Below are 15837 nucleotides of genomic sequence, written 5' to 3' on the forward strand. Positions count from 1 at the left end.
TTTATTAGAGCTGTGGAAATGTAGGAAGAGACAATGGGACATGTTCAAAAGATATTGCAAAGATGAGACTGTCAAACCTGGTAACAGTTTAGAAATGGGAGGTGAGGGTTAGTGAGGAATCCAAGATGAGTCTTAGGTTGTGAATTTGAGGAGTTCCTCAGGAAGGATGGTGTGGGTCCTCTAAGGTAATAGGTAAGGTAGTAGGGAAAAGGTTTTTTTTTGTGGAAAGATAATGAGTACTGTTTTGAATATATAGATTTTAATATGTCTAATGGACATGTAGTTCAGAATGTCTGAAAGGCAATTGGAGATGTAAGATTGGAGGGCAGTAGAGAGGTTGAGAAATAATAGTAAAACTGAGAATCATCAGCATAGAGATGGTAATTAAATGCCTAGGAGCTGATGAGATTACCAAGTAAAGTAGTACAGAATGGTATAGAGGGAGAAGAGAAGAGAGCCCTGAAGGACACTTACAGTTTAAAGGTATGGTCTTGAAGAGCATGCAAGCAAAGGAAAGATAGTTTGGAAGAGAACCAGGAAAGAATGGTGTTCCAAAAACAGGAAGAAAGAAAAAAGGAGTATCAAGGAGGAGAGTCATTGACATCATCAAAGTCTGAAGAGAAGTCAAGGAGAATGAGGACTGACAAAAGGGCATTTGACTTGCCAACTAAGAGATAATGAGTAATTTTGGATTGAGTAGTTTCAGTAGATTGATAAAGAAGACAGATTACAAGAAATTAAGAAGAGAATGTGAGGAGAAAAAGTAAAGGGACCTACTCATGTCTGACTGGTATCAAATGATTATAGGATGAATCACATTGTACCCCAACCTTCCAGGGTTACCTTTCAACCTTAGATTCCTGAGAGGTGATAGAGCAGGAGTGCTCTGGGGACCAAGACTGCCAGGGAAGTTAGACTTCAGAATTCTATGTGCAGAGAATGTATTTCTTGTTAAGTCATTTTAGTTGTGTCCTACTGTAAGTGACCCCATTGGCAAGTTTCTTGTAAGAGATATTGAAATAGTTTGCCATTTCCTTTTCCAGATCATTTTACAGATGGGGACATGAGGCAAACAAAGTGATTTACCCAAAGCTACATGGCTAGTAAGTACCAGAGAGCATATTTGAACTCAGGAAGATGAGGCCTCTGGACTCCAGAGCCAGTGCTCTCTCCAGTGCTCCACTTAGCAACCTTTCTGTTTCCTCAAAACACTGACTAGAATATGGTCACACAGAATCTGAGGCAAGATTAAAAACTTTGATCTTGACTCTGGGTTCTATGCTCTACACAAAATCAGGTAATATCCATTCATACTCCCCCTTTTCCAGATCAGTTTCTTCTGTAAAATAAGGGAGATATACTTGGTAGCCTATAACAGCTCTCTGCTAAGAAGTGGGGATACAAAGACACATAATAGCATGATAGGGTGAAAAGAACTCTGGATTTATTGTCATAGAAGCAAGACTGGAAACCTGACAGTGCTATTCGCTGATTTGATCTTGGAAAGGTCAGTCAGTCTTTAGGAATTGTAATGTCCTATCTAGTAACTGGTATGGTGAGGGGATGATGATGATGATGATGATGATGATGATGATGATGATGATGATGATGATGATGATGATGATGATGATGGTTGTGGTGATGATGATGACAGACAATTTTTATATATTCCCTTAAAGTTTTGCAAAGCACTTTATACATGTATGCTAACTCATTTGATTTTCACAACAATCTTGTGAGATAGATATTATTATCACCATTTTACAAATGGTGATATTAAGACACAGAAAGGTTAAGTGATTTGACCATGGTAACACAGTTAGTAAGTGTTGGAGGAAGGATTCAAAATCAGGTCTTCTTGATTCCAGGTCCCATTTTTTAAAAACAGAATTAAGTAATAAACAAAGTCCCTTCTAGCACTAAAACTTAAAATCCTATAGAGAGAGCTAGGCAGACAAAGATGGGAGCCTGACAGACTCTGAATTCAAGGACTGCATTATGTGTAATGAACAGTTCTATGAGAAAAAACATGAGGGAAATGTTGCCAGGTATAACTTATTCTTTGGTTAAGAGGTCCTGCAATGCTGATTTGGGATACTTATATAAAATTCAATTCTGTTTTAACTCCCATTGAAACATCCCTTTCCTTTCCTACTGCATCACCTTTGATCCTATAGAATACAATTCTTTTCAAATCACTTCAACAAAATTAAGCACCTACCATACCCAAAGCACAGTACTAGTATGCACGCATTAACTCTAGATTTTGGATCTCTAACCGCAAAGCCAAGGGAGTATTGTCCCAATTTGTTATACTCTAGGAATAATTTTTTCTTCAGCCTCAAATATATATAAGGTGGCATGAAGCTTTGAAATTAATTTATGTTTTTTTCTTTGATTAATTTAAAGAAGTATTTCATTAAAGGGGGAAGGGTCAATTTTTTCCATGATAATAATTTTTATAATAGGCTTATTAGTATTCACTTTTATTTCCAGAAGTACATGTACACTTAAATTTTAATAAGATTTCAGCTGTCATTTCTACAAGGACCTGCAAATTTAAATTCTTATAAAACACTTAATTATCTAAATAAATCAAATTAATTTTGAACCTTTTCTGCATGAAGCCTATAACCTCAATAAAAAAACAAACAAAATGATCCATAATGTTTTGAAAATGTTAAGGGTTGGCTGTAACTGCAATGATTCCTGTCTAAAATACTTTCACAAGTAATGATTTTGGTAAATGAGCTATGAAAACCTCATTATTATAATCATATATTTGTATGATATAAGATCATTACCATAATTTCTATAAAATAGTAACATGAGATAGAATAATGAAACTATGGTATCCCATTTATATATGTCATTTTTATAAGATATTTTATAATTTTACCACAAAATTAACTACTTTCCCTTCACCATGGTAGTGCTTATAATACATACATATATGCATACACACATATATGTATAGATACACACACATATAAACTTTGAAAAATCTGGGATTTTATTAATGGGGGTACTCCCTCCAAGGACAAATATTGTAAAGGCTCTATGTTTAGTGAGTTGTTAGGAGTAATATATATATATATATATGTATGTGTGTGTGTGTATAGTGTGTATACATATGCACATACACATGTACATATACATACCCATGATACATATCCATACACATACACATATACATATACATATACACATACATATACATACATACACTCTGAGAGAGCAGCCTACCTTCAGGTGACAAACCTATCACTTAGCTTGGTTAGTAGTAATCAGACAACACAGTCATCACAGACAACCTGTGTCATCATGCCTATAGTCTAGCTTCTCAAGGAACAGCAGAGACTGTACTAGTTATTAAGTTTCATCTTTCCCTTAGATGAAGATTTGGAGATCTTTCCAGGTCACCTCAGCTGTTAGTACCACTCCCACTAAGGTAACCATCCATCTGTTTTGTTCTTATCTTATACTAATTCATTTATTATGTTTTCTCCATTAAAATATAATAATCTTCAGGATAGATAAAGGTATTATTTTATCTTTTTATTCTAAGCACTGTTTATTGGTTCATGGTTGATTTTTGTGAGATATACCCACATATATATCATACCTCTCTTCCATTCATGGTAGGGGATCTGTACCAAATCCACTGTCCTAAATACCTACTTAGTTTTCTGGAGCTGCATTGATCAAGAGGAAAAAAAATCTTATTCTGTTCCCCTGGGTCTGTAGCACCAGGTAGACAAAAAATTCTACTTTTGTTTTTTTTTAATTACTTACTATCATCACGGGTATATTAATTCATTCTTATCGGTATGAAGGAAGAAGTGTTGTTAGCAACCAGAATATTGACTAGATAATGTATTATCTTTTTTGGCATGGAAGAATATTAGAACAGAGAAGAAGCTATGTGTTCAAATAAACTGGAGATATTTCTAGCTTCCAACAGGAACTGAGGCAAAGAGGGATAGAAAAAGTTCTTGAATCACCATAGGATGAAATAGTCAAATAAATCATTATTAACCTCTAGAGAAGTAAGAGAAGTCACTGAAAAAGTATGTATATATGACATGTATTTCATACATTTATTTCATTTAATCCCTCCAACTATATATTTCATACCATATCTATTCCTTTCATCCCATGTGATTTTTGTTCACAGCTCCCATAACATCTCCAGAAGGTTCTTAGCTAATATGCTGGGGCTCATCTTTTAGTTCTCTTTACCAATGGGTTGCCTATTTATAATAAATGATATATCATATATGTATAATGATATTATACTGGAAAACATCTTTATACATAATTTATACATGTGCATATTTTACATCTTACATTTTACACCAGTGGGCACTGGTCGGTACATTATAGTTGAGACCTAGTCCAAACTTTTTTTATGAGTTGCCATCCTGTATAATTCAGGACCTTTTCTTATGAAGCTATTTTTACTTATGTGCAGGAATTCATGTAATGTTAGACAGACATATCTAATTAGTCATATGTATGACATCTTTGAAGAATTAAAATTGAAATTCATACAAAGACCAATGAAGTCACACACAGTGGCTAAAACACATTACTAACAAAGAATTGTACAAAAGAATTGCCATCAAGGATGTCATCAGAGATACGTGATTGAAAAAGAAAGTGGTCTGGTCATGGGGTAAGGGAGACATATGAACAAAAGTCACACAGGATGTTAAATCTGGATTTTTGTCAGTATTAACTCTTGTATCAATGACCTCTAGGATCCATCAAAGTAATGACTATATGAAAAATGACCTAAAACATGCCCTTAAATAACTTACTATAAAGGAAAATATTGCTAATTATTTGAAATATGTTAGAATGCTTAAATATTTTTTGCTTACAAGAAATAAGCAAAAATGTTTCCCCCCCTCTAGTAAACCAACAGTCATTAAAATTTGCCTGATAGAAGCAAGTCAATAATTAAGTCTTCCATTTCGATGCGGATAGGTAAAATCCTTCAGTGTTCAGAATGGGAAAAGGAGAACATGAAATAGAATATGTTCCTAATTCCTTACCTAATGACTTTTCATTGGAAAAAAAATCAAAGATAGAGGAGAAATTGTTTTGTTACATTTTTTCTTTGAGTTTGTGATTTTAAGTTCAGTTTACATCAGATCACGAGTAAGTATAGTTTGGTTAATGGACTTCTCAAAGTGATGAGACCTGAGTTTAACTCCTATCATAGGAACTTACTAGTAATGTATCCACACACAAATCACTTAGTCATATGACCAACAAGTCACTTTTCAGAACTTCAATATCTTCTTTAAAATGAAAGTGATAATACTTATAGTATCCTAACATGGTTTGTTGTGAGTGACATGTCTGATTTTACTTTTGCATTATGCAAATGTGAGATGTTAACAGAGAGGTAATGGCATTTTTGTATTTACACCTTTACCAGACAGAAATATCCATTTGCTGAAATCCTATAGCTATTGTTAGTTCTTGTGAACAAAAGCGAGTCTTAACTTAAACAATAATAGCAGAAGCAACAACAAAAACCAATAACACAAATGTGGAAACACTGTGTAAGGAACATATATACAGAAGACTTCTAACCAAGAGAATCAGTAACATGAAGACAATGAGGAAATCTGTTTAGTATATAGGAAAATAGTATTTCCTGCTTTAAGCATAGAGCTGTCTGTTTCAATAACAACAAAAACAGCAATAATAATAACTAACTTTTTTTTTGCTTTTTTGGAGGGCAAAAGGCAGGGCAATTGGGGTTCAGTTACTTGCCCAAGGTCACATACAGCTAGCAAGTGTTAAGTGCATGAGACCAGATTTGAACTCAGGTCCTTCTGACTCTAGGGCCAGTGTTCTTCTCACTGCACTACCTAGCCACCCTAATAACTAACATTTAAATAGTAGTTTCAAGGTTTCAAAGTTCTATACATAAATATGTGTGTACATACATACATATACATATATCTAATTTGTTTCTCAGTAGATATTATCCTTATTTTAAAAATAAAACTTTAAGTTCGTTTACTTGTCTAGGATTACAGAACTAAGAAGCATCTGAGATAGAATTTGAACTAGACCTTCCTAACTCCAAGTCCAACCTGTAAATTCCTAGCCACCTTTAGGCAATTATGTCTATTCTATGTTATTTAAAAATTTAATTCACATGATTAGGAGCTACAAAAGTTTCACTGTTACATTTTGGTAATAAAGAACTTAGTTTAGAAAATAGAAGACCTTGTTCTTATTTGACTATACTAGTTTGTGATGTTAGGCTGTAGATCTAAGTAAATGACAACCACAATAACAAAGTGAGAAAGCCATCTCTAAAAATTAAAGCTGTAGGAAGCAAAAAAAAAGTTCATTAAAAAGATACATCTAAAAGGTAGTACAGTGATCTGATGGAACATTTATAAAAATACTAAAACAAAGATTTAGCTAAGGGGTCATATTTGGAAAATTACTGGCTGGAGCACTTACCTCACAGAGATACCAAAAGTCATTTCTGCCAAGGATAGTAAATCCTTATTGTCTTTAAACACTATGCAACATCACTTTTAATCCAAACACAGTTGAACTCATATGACTCTGCTTTCTTTCATTTTGAGCCATTATAAGAATTTGGCATTCTACAGAACCACTACAGTCATTATATCTTTTCCTTTAAATATGTTTTCAAATAGGTCAAGGAATAATTGAAAGAATTAGGAGTTCAAGATGTAATTTTAAGTTATGCCATACATTGAAAAGGAAACCCCAAAGAAGTTTTAAAAAGCAATTAATACTAATTAAGTTGAAAAAAAGTAGATACACTATCAGATTTTCATCATTCATTAAATCAAATGAATTTCCTTTACCAGGTAAAAGAAATTCATAAATACAATAAAGATATAATAGTTTATCACCTCAACAGGGTAGCTTCCCTGGGTTTGTATCATAGTAGGTACATGATATATTCACTTAACCACCAGTTATATATGTTACCTCGCATCATCAAATGTTGCATGATATATTTTATGTCACATATTTTACATTTAGGAGGTAGGCTTCGAGTATATCTTGTACTATGATAGACATCCAAAATAAAATGATAACACCAGGGGATAGGGATAGGAGGGTGATCATTGCCTATTATAGAGGAAAGATAAATTTTTTGAGACCAACAATTTCCTTGGAATGCAAGACCTCATTAAAGGATCATAACTAAAAATACTGGAACACATGCCATTAGTTTTTTACATTTTAATTCCATGGTTCTCAATATTTTAAAATATCATATATATATATACATACATATGTATGTGTGTAAATATTCAAAATGTTTCTTAAAATATATGGCAACACTCAGAAATTGACATTCCTATCTTCCCCTAAAAACATTCAAATTAAACAATAATTATTCATAGCTATCTCTTTAAAAAAGTTGAGTCACTAGAGCTCTTTTCCAATGAATGCCAACAAAATATATATGTGGTGATACAATTAAGTATGCAAGCCTTTACTTAGAATGAATATGACAAAGACTAGCAAATGGTAAAAATATGTAAAAACCTAGAATAATCATAGTTATGGAACTTCTTGACACTGTATTTAGAAAAAATAATCTTCCTTTTCAATATGAGGAGAGTTTGTGCTCATACAGTAAAATGAATATAACCTAGTTTCTTACCAATAGCATTTACCATACAGGAGTCATTTTTAACTATAAAAATTCAAGAAGTTACTCAGGGCAAAACTGTGTACAACCTGACAAAGACATCTGAGTATTCATCACATTGACAAATGCATGTTATTCAAGAATAACATCTGTGATCTTTAACATTTTAAGAACTGTGACATGGAGAAGGTGTTAACCTTATTTTGCATGGTTCCAGAGAACTGTCAGATCAATGAATTGGAACAACAGTGATATGTTTTGGGCAAATTATGAAGGAGAAATACATAATAATTAGGGTCTTCCCAAAAATAGAATGGGCTCTTTTGTAGACCCTTATCACTGGAAGTCACAGGATGACAGAATGCCAATAACCATTTTATTAAGAATATGCTAAACACTGGGGATATGAAGAAAAGTCAAAACAACACACACACACACACACACACACACACATACACACAACCTGACCCTGTTCTCAAAGTACTCACAGTCTAATAGGGAAGACAAAGAACAAACAATCGTGTACAAACAAATATATACATAATACACTGGAAACAATCAATAGGAGTAAGGCATTAATTAGGATCAAGAAATGCTTCTTGTAAAAGGTGGGATTTTAGCTGGAAATTGAAGGAAGTGCTAGAAAGTCAAGAAATAGATGAGGAGGGAGAAAATTCCAAATAAGGTAGATAGTTCATAAAAATGTTGGAGCTAATAGGAAATCTACATATTGCCTACTTAAATCAACACAATTTATTGTACATACTGTACTGTTATATTTGAGGAAATGAGCCTAGAGAAACATAGCAACTCACCAAAGGTCACATAAGTAGTTAGTGGCAGAAATAAGAATTTCTTTCCTAACTTTTAGTCCAACATGATGGGAAAAGTGGAATTATGTGGAATGTGAATAGGAAAGTGATTATGTTGAGTCACTTGGGTAAGGGACAAAAGAAGGAAAATGTATATGGCTAAGAACATCATCAAGCAGCATTACAAGGACACAAAATGTATCTCTGGTGGGTATAGGTTATAGAGGGTCCTGAAATTAGGTTCAATGATCATCATTCAATGGAAGGAGGAAAGAGAGCAATGCTCTAGATAAAAGAACCAGACTATGCCAGACTCTTTCATTTCTGCAAAATAATCCATCTTCCATATGTACAAAAATATTTATAGCAGCTTTTTTCACAACAATAAACCAATGATGATTTCACCTGGCAATGGCTAAACAAATTATGGTACATGAATGCAACAGAATATTATTGCACTGTAAAAAGTAACAAAATTGACAGTTTCAGAGGAAACTTGGAAGACCTCTAAGAATTGATGAAGAATGAAAAATTTATACAATTCCAGCAATATTATGAAGAAAAACAACTTTCAAACCTTGAAAAATCATGACTCTATAGGACCAAAGATGAAGCAGGCCACCCAACCCATGCCTGAGAAATTATGGATTTGAGATGAAGAATAATTTTTGGACAAGACCAATGTGGAATCAGCATTGCAGGACAATGTATATTTATTTTGTACATATTTGTATAATTTTTTTCCTTTTTTTGTTTAATTAGAAAGATGGAGAAGAGAGAATAGAGGAGAGGTAATAGAAATGACAGAGAATAATGATTTGCAAAAAATAAAATTAATTAATTTTTAAAAATTGAACAATTTTGGGGGGCGGAGTCAAGATGGCAGAGTAGAAGCATGACCTCCGAGTGGCTCTGACATCCACTTTCCCCAATCAATGTAAAAAAGGGACAATGTAAAAAACTTTGGAGCTGCAGAACCCACAAAATGGCACAGAAAAGATAACCTCCTGCTGAGGACAGCCCGGCAGGCCAGCAGGAATTGGCCAGCACAATGCTCTGGAAGTTGAGCCCAGCTCCACTCCAAGGTTTTTAGCCCTAGGGCAGGCATGACCAGCAGCCTGCCAGAGGGACTCCAGATCATCAGCAGCTGTGGCCATTTCCAGAATTATCAACACATAGCTGCTAAGGATAAAGTGAGAGGTCAATGCAGTCTGGACTTTGGGACCCAATAAGTGGGAGTATATCGGCTTTTGCCCTTGGAACGATAAGCCTCTGAGAAGCCAGCACAGCCAGCCAGCACCACTTGGCAGCTTCAGCTCCTGGCCTGCAGAGTGTAAGGGGACCAAGCAACCAGTCCGAGGGGTAATTGATCCTGCTTTTACCTGCTTGGATCTGGACTGCAGTCTAGGGTGGAGGTCCTAGGGTGTGTGTCCAGCTTGCCAGAACCCATGGAGGCCTCGGAGAGGGCACCCATCTAATATTTCTGGCAGCTGAGAAAACCCCAGTGTTTGGGACGAAAGCTCCCCTGTCTGGTGGCAGAGTCCTACTGTGGCAAAAAGCCCAGGGGTCAAGTGACTGAGGGGAGACATGACCAGGCAAAAGAAAACAAGCAGACAGAAGATTCCAACATTATTCTCCTATTTTGGGGACAAAAAGGAGCAAAGCATGGAACAGAAGGAAGACAGTGAAGTCAGAATTCCTGCACCCAAAGCTTCAAAGGAAAATATGAGCTGATTACAGGCCATAGAGGACCTTAAGAAGCAGATAAGAGAAGTGGAGGAAAAATTGAGAAGAGAAATGAGAACGATGCAAGGAAATTACGAAATGAGAGTCAACAGCCTGACTGAGGAAAATCACACCTCAAAAAATAAACTAACTCAATTGGCAAATGAGGCTCAAAAAGGCATTGAGGAAAAGAATGCCTTAAAAAGCTGAATTTGCCAGATGGAAAAAGAATCTCAAAAGCTCAATGAGGAGAATCATTGCTTCAGAATTAGATTGGAGCAAATGGAAGCTAATGACTTTATGAGAAATCAAGATGCTGTTAAAAAGATCCAAACAAATGAAAGAATAGAAGGCTATGTGAAATATCTCATGAGAAAAACTACTGACCTGAAAAATAGATCCAGGAGAGATAATTCAAAAATTATTCGACTACTTGAAAGCCGTGATCAAAGTAAGAACCTAGAAATCATCCTCCAGGAAGTTATCAAGGAAAACTACCCTAATGTTTTAGAACCAGAGGGAAAAATAGAGGTTGAAAGAATCTACTGATCACCTCCTGGAAAAGATCGCAAAACAAAAACTTCTAGGAATATTATAGCCAGGTTATGGAATTCCCAAGTTAAGGAGGGAGTATTAAAAGCAGCCAGGAAGAAACAATTTGAATATTGTGGAAACAGATTCAGGATAACCCAGGATCTGGCAGCTTCTACACCGAGGGATCGAAGGGCTTGGAATATGATATTCTGGAGGTCAAAGGAGCTGGGATTAACATCAAGAATCACCCACCCAGCAAAACTGAGTATCAAGTTTCAGGGGAAAATATGGCCATTCAGTGGAATAGAGGACTTTCGAGCATTCTTGATGAAAAAACCAGAGTTGAATAGAAAATTTGACATTCAGATACAAGAAGCAAGTGAAGCATGAGAAGGTAAACAGGGAAAAAAAATCATAAGGAACTTATCAAAGTTAAACTATTAACATTCCTACAAAGAAAAACAATAATTGTAACTGATGAAACCTTTGTCAGTATAAAAATAGTTGACGGGAATAGAAATATATATATATATATGAGGGTATATGGGCATATGAATACATATGTGAATGTTTGTATATATGTTTACAGGTATACATAGATAGAGGGCCCAGGACCAATTTAACTGGAAGGGATGATACTTAAAAGGTGAAATTAAGAGGTGAGAGAGGAATATAATGAGAGGAGAATAAGAGCCAAAATGGGGGTAAACTATCTCATACAGAAGAGGCAAGGGAAAATAGTTACAATGGAGGGGAAGAACAGGAAGGCAAAAGGGAATGGGTCAACCTTATTCTCATTGAATTTGGCTTGGGGAGGTAATGAAATACACACTAAATAGTGTATTTCACCCTACAGGAGAGTAGGGGGGAGAAGGGATGAGAGGGGGGATAATGGAAGGGAGGGCAAGCTGGGGGGGGAGGTAAGTTGGAAGCATCCATTTTTGAAAAGAACAGGATCAAAGTAGAAAATAGAACAAGTGGGAGGTGGGATAGGAGGGAGGGAAATATAGTCAATCTTTTATAATATATCTCCTATGTTATGGTTTTGCATTAGCTACATATGTACAACCTATACTGAACTGCTCATCTTCCCAGTAAGAGTGGGTGACAAGGGAAGAAGGGAATGAATCTTTAATTCAAAGTTTTAAAACCATATGTTTAAAGATATATATGTATATATACTATTAATAATACTATTTTACATGTAATTTGGAAATAAGATATACAGGCACTGGGAAATAAGATATACAGTTCCACCATGCCCTACTGGAAAAGTCGAAAGGGGCATGGGAGAAAATATGGGAGACAGCTGACTGGACCAGGGGATATCCTGTTGGACTGCTATTTTGGGGCAGTGGGTTGGGGAAAAACGGGGAGAAATTTGTAGCTCAAAATCTGGTGGAAATGAATGATGTAAATCAGAAGTTAATAAAGCATTTGAAAAATGGAAAAAAAAATTGACCAATTTCACACATCAAGGCTGAACAGCTGTGTAGAAGAGAGTCAGGTGTTCCACAGAAAGAAGCAGACATATGCTGGGAGAAATATATCAAATTGGTTTCCCATTTCTGATGCACAGATAAGAAGGTGTTAATCTTGATTGAGAAGATTGCATAAGTAACGAATTTCTAAAGTAGAAGATTTCTAGCAGATGGAAAATAGGGAAAGAATGTCATATATATTTAAAAAAGGAATAGTTCTAGAACAAATTATCTATTGATAGCACTAAAGCTAGAATATTAGCATTTGTTAAGCCATGATAACAATTACCAAGTAAAAGCAGAAACAATCGCTCAAGGTAGGAAGGTGATTGTTAGTTTATGCTAGCAGAATATAAATTCCTACATGTTCAACCAAATTGAGAACAATTTGAATATGGACCCAGCAAGAGACCATGCCCATTGTTCAAGAAACAGACTATATCTAAGTAAGTTGGCCAAGTAGAGGCTTTTAAAAGGAATCAGAATTAAATAAGCAAGGTTTGAATGACATTCTTGTTGGCTATGAACTTTGTGCTGGTATCAAGAGATAAAAACTCAAAAAGTGTACATAAAAATAAAAAATGAAATTACCAGAAATAAAAATATCAGTCAACAATGGAATAATTCATGTTTTGGGTAATTTCATTTAAAGAACTTATATAGAAACAGAGATCATGTGTATTCAACTGTCAATTTTCCATAAGAAAAGCAAGAGCTCTATTCTAAAAAAAAACACAAGGATAAAGAAAATTGAATGATTTTTATAGACATCAAAACTATTCAACCAAATTAAAAAAATAAAACTAAGTGAAGATGACATTGATGAGAGTACTGGTTGATGTTCAAGGAAAATATTAAGTAGAAGCCAAATCACTATTTTTAATGAGAAATTGGCACAGAAATATGCCTAAGTGGCTTCTGTCTTGAGAAGGAATTTTATATTTTAGATGTGGTTTTGAATAACATTGGAGGTCACGTGCCTACTGACTAAGCTGCATAGAACAGATCTAACAATGGAGAATAGAGTTAAAAAAGGGCAGGGGAAAGGAAGGAAGGACATAGGAAGAAAAAAAATCTCTGATAACCTCGAATTGTTGTAGTTTAGTCATCTGTTCTTCTAGTTTCTGGCAGTGTTCCACCAGCTGAGATGATAACTTCTTCCAGCGGGTCTGTATCCCTTCAAGTTCTAACTGATATTTTTTATTAATTTCTGGTGGTGCTTTCTTTGACATTTCTTCCACTGTTGTGCTGAGCAGATTCAGACCTGGCTGTTGTTCTTGCAGAGAACTTTGCAAAGCCTGTGATGGAGAAAATAATGGTATGTTTACAACAAAATGTACAGTCTCACTTTAAAAAATATCACATTTTAAAATGATACAGACAAAGGAAGGAGGGAGGGAGGAAAAAAGGGAAGGAAGGAGGGAAGATGAATTGAAGGAAGACAGGAAGAAAGAAAGAAAGGAATTAAAGAACAAAGGAAGAAAGCAAAGAAGGGAGGAAATAAGAAAGGAAAGAAAGAAGGAGGGAAGAAAGGGACAAAGAGAAAGAAGGATTGGTAAAAAGAAGAAGGAAGAAAGCTCTACATTTTCTTTTCTTATTTATTTATTTTGCTTTTTGGAAGGCAATTGGGGTTAAGTGACTTGCCCAAGGTCACAGGGCTAGTTTTTGTCTGAGACCGGATTTGAACCCAGGTCCTCCTGACTCCAGGCCTGGTGCTCTATTCACTGTGCCACCTAGCTGCCCCCCTTTTTTCCCTACATTTTCTAGGTGCAATTTCTTTCACTACTCTGTTATTGGAAATGTGATAAGAATTATAATAGAATTAAAGAAAAAAATCTAATTTTCCCCAAAATCTAATTAAATATTTCTTTGAAGATGCATATCAACCTATAAAACAAATGTCTGATCTTTATTCAGTACAGATAACTTCAAGAATAGCTCTTATTTCTTATATAGAAAGAATTTAAGACTATAGCTTGTTTCAGGAGGGGGTATTTATGTCTTGTTATTTAGTCGACATCAGTAAATTGTCACCCAGAATTTCTTTATATCATTCACAGAATTTTCCCATATTTTGTTATTAGTAAGCAGCAAATAGATACATACCTTTAACTCCCTGAGTCTTTGCTCCATGATTTCATATTCAGTGACAGTTACCTGAGGTATAGAGAGTTTGGTTTCTGACTGCTGGATACAAGTAAGTATAGTACTCATCATTTCCAGATAATGTGTAGGAGGTAAACTGTCCAAAGCTTCATCCAAAAGGAGAAAATGAGAAAAAATTAAATGGCTTCAAAGTTATTATTATGTTCCCAAAAGTTGTCAGCAAAAAAAAAAATCACTCTTTTAAAAATTATGAAATCAAAGAGACTGGAAAAAATATTTGTTTTTTTTCTAACTGCATTAATATATTTCTTTTGCTTTTACTTATGATTTTGCCTTTATTTTAGATCAAAATATATTTTTACATATGGGCAAAAGTATTACAGGATTTACAAGTGTGGATAGGGTATGACTTAATGAGGGAGTATGGAAGGAATGTCCACATTGATGAGATCATAGATACATTGGCATAATGGAGGGAGCTGGTTCTAACACCATCTTAATAATGCATGAAGAATCCCAACTAAAATATGCAACCAATATAAAAACATCAATTTGTGAAGACAACAGGTTGTCTCAGCAAGACTATTGTCTTATTTTCTAACATTCCCTCCTTTTAATGCTAAAATTTAATTTTTAGTACCCTTGTCGGAAGGGGAATAATCATTTTTATAGCCAATGTTAATGTGTTTAAACTATCTATTGAAGGCAATTTTCATTTTAGTACATCTGTTAAAATCATATAATGTTAATGTAACAGAGAAATTTAAGTTAGATTTTATTGGATTATACCCATTAAACTGACATTGCAGATGTCTTATATAGATAACATCTGCTAGAGACATAAGCAATTCATTAGCTCAGTTGCTCACTTCTGCCCTCCACAATTGGTCTAATTTCAGAAATGAAGAAAGAAAAGACAGCTGAAAAAGATGCAGGGTGACTTTTGTGGTTCTACAAAAGTGAGAAAGGATGGATTACTAACATGCCTCCTCAAATGTGTAGAAATATATGTGTATATACATATATACATACACAAACACATATCTTGGCATAAATTATGTCCCTCATACTAGAGGCAAAAGGAAGTGAGTTAGAGACTAGGAATTAATCATAATGTTAACAGTAATAGCTTATATTTCTATGATGCTTTATTGTTCTTTTTTGTTCTTATAGCAATCCTATGAGGTAGGTAGTGTGAATGCTATTATCCGCATTTTGTAATGATGAAATTATTACTAAGCGGGGTGGTGATTTGTCCTGGTCACACAGCCAGCATCTCTGATTCCAAATTCAATGATCTTTTGTTTTTTCCCTTACAATATGCTACCAAAGATTTTGGTTCCATAAACTGCAATAAGCAAGAATAATGAGAAATAATCAGTGTTGAGATTGTCTAATCTGGAATTTACATTTCTTTTTTTCCCCCTTTAACCCTTGCCAATAGGATGAGCACAAAAAGAATATATATATATATATATATATATATATATATATATATATATATATA

At 34.6% G+C, this 15837-nt stretch overlaps 1 protein-coding gene across 8 annotated transcripts in view; it reads right to left on the minus strand.

Moving 5' to 3' along the window:
• The window catches only part of DMD (dystrophin), a 2504498-nt gene that overhangs the window by 1539366 nt on the left and 949295 nt on the right, over nucleotides 1-15837 (minus strand). For all 8 annotated transcript variants that reach the window (XM_069063824.1, XM_069063827.1, XM_069063826.1 and 5 more), the window contains 2 exons: nucleotides 14331-14476; nucleotides 13310-13522 (listed from right to left, as the gene is read on the minus strand). In XM_069063824.1, the coding sequence (XP_068919925.1) occupies nucleotides 13310-13522; nucleotides 14331-14476 (359 nt within the window). The remainder of the gene's footprint in view (nucleotides 1-13309; nucleotides 13523-14330; nucleotides 14477-15837) is intronic.

This window comes from Petaurus breviceps, unplaced genomic scaffold (genome assembly GCF_028583685.1).
Source record: "Petaurus breviceps papuanus isolate PSGF00001 unplaced genomic scaffold, PetGlider_PUasm1.0 90603, whole genome shotgun sequence".
Classification (NCBI taxonomy): domain Eukaryota; kingdom Metazoa; phylum Chordata; class Mammalia; order Diprotodontia; family Petauridae; genus Petaurus; species Petaurus breviceps.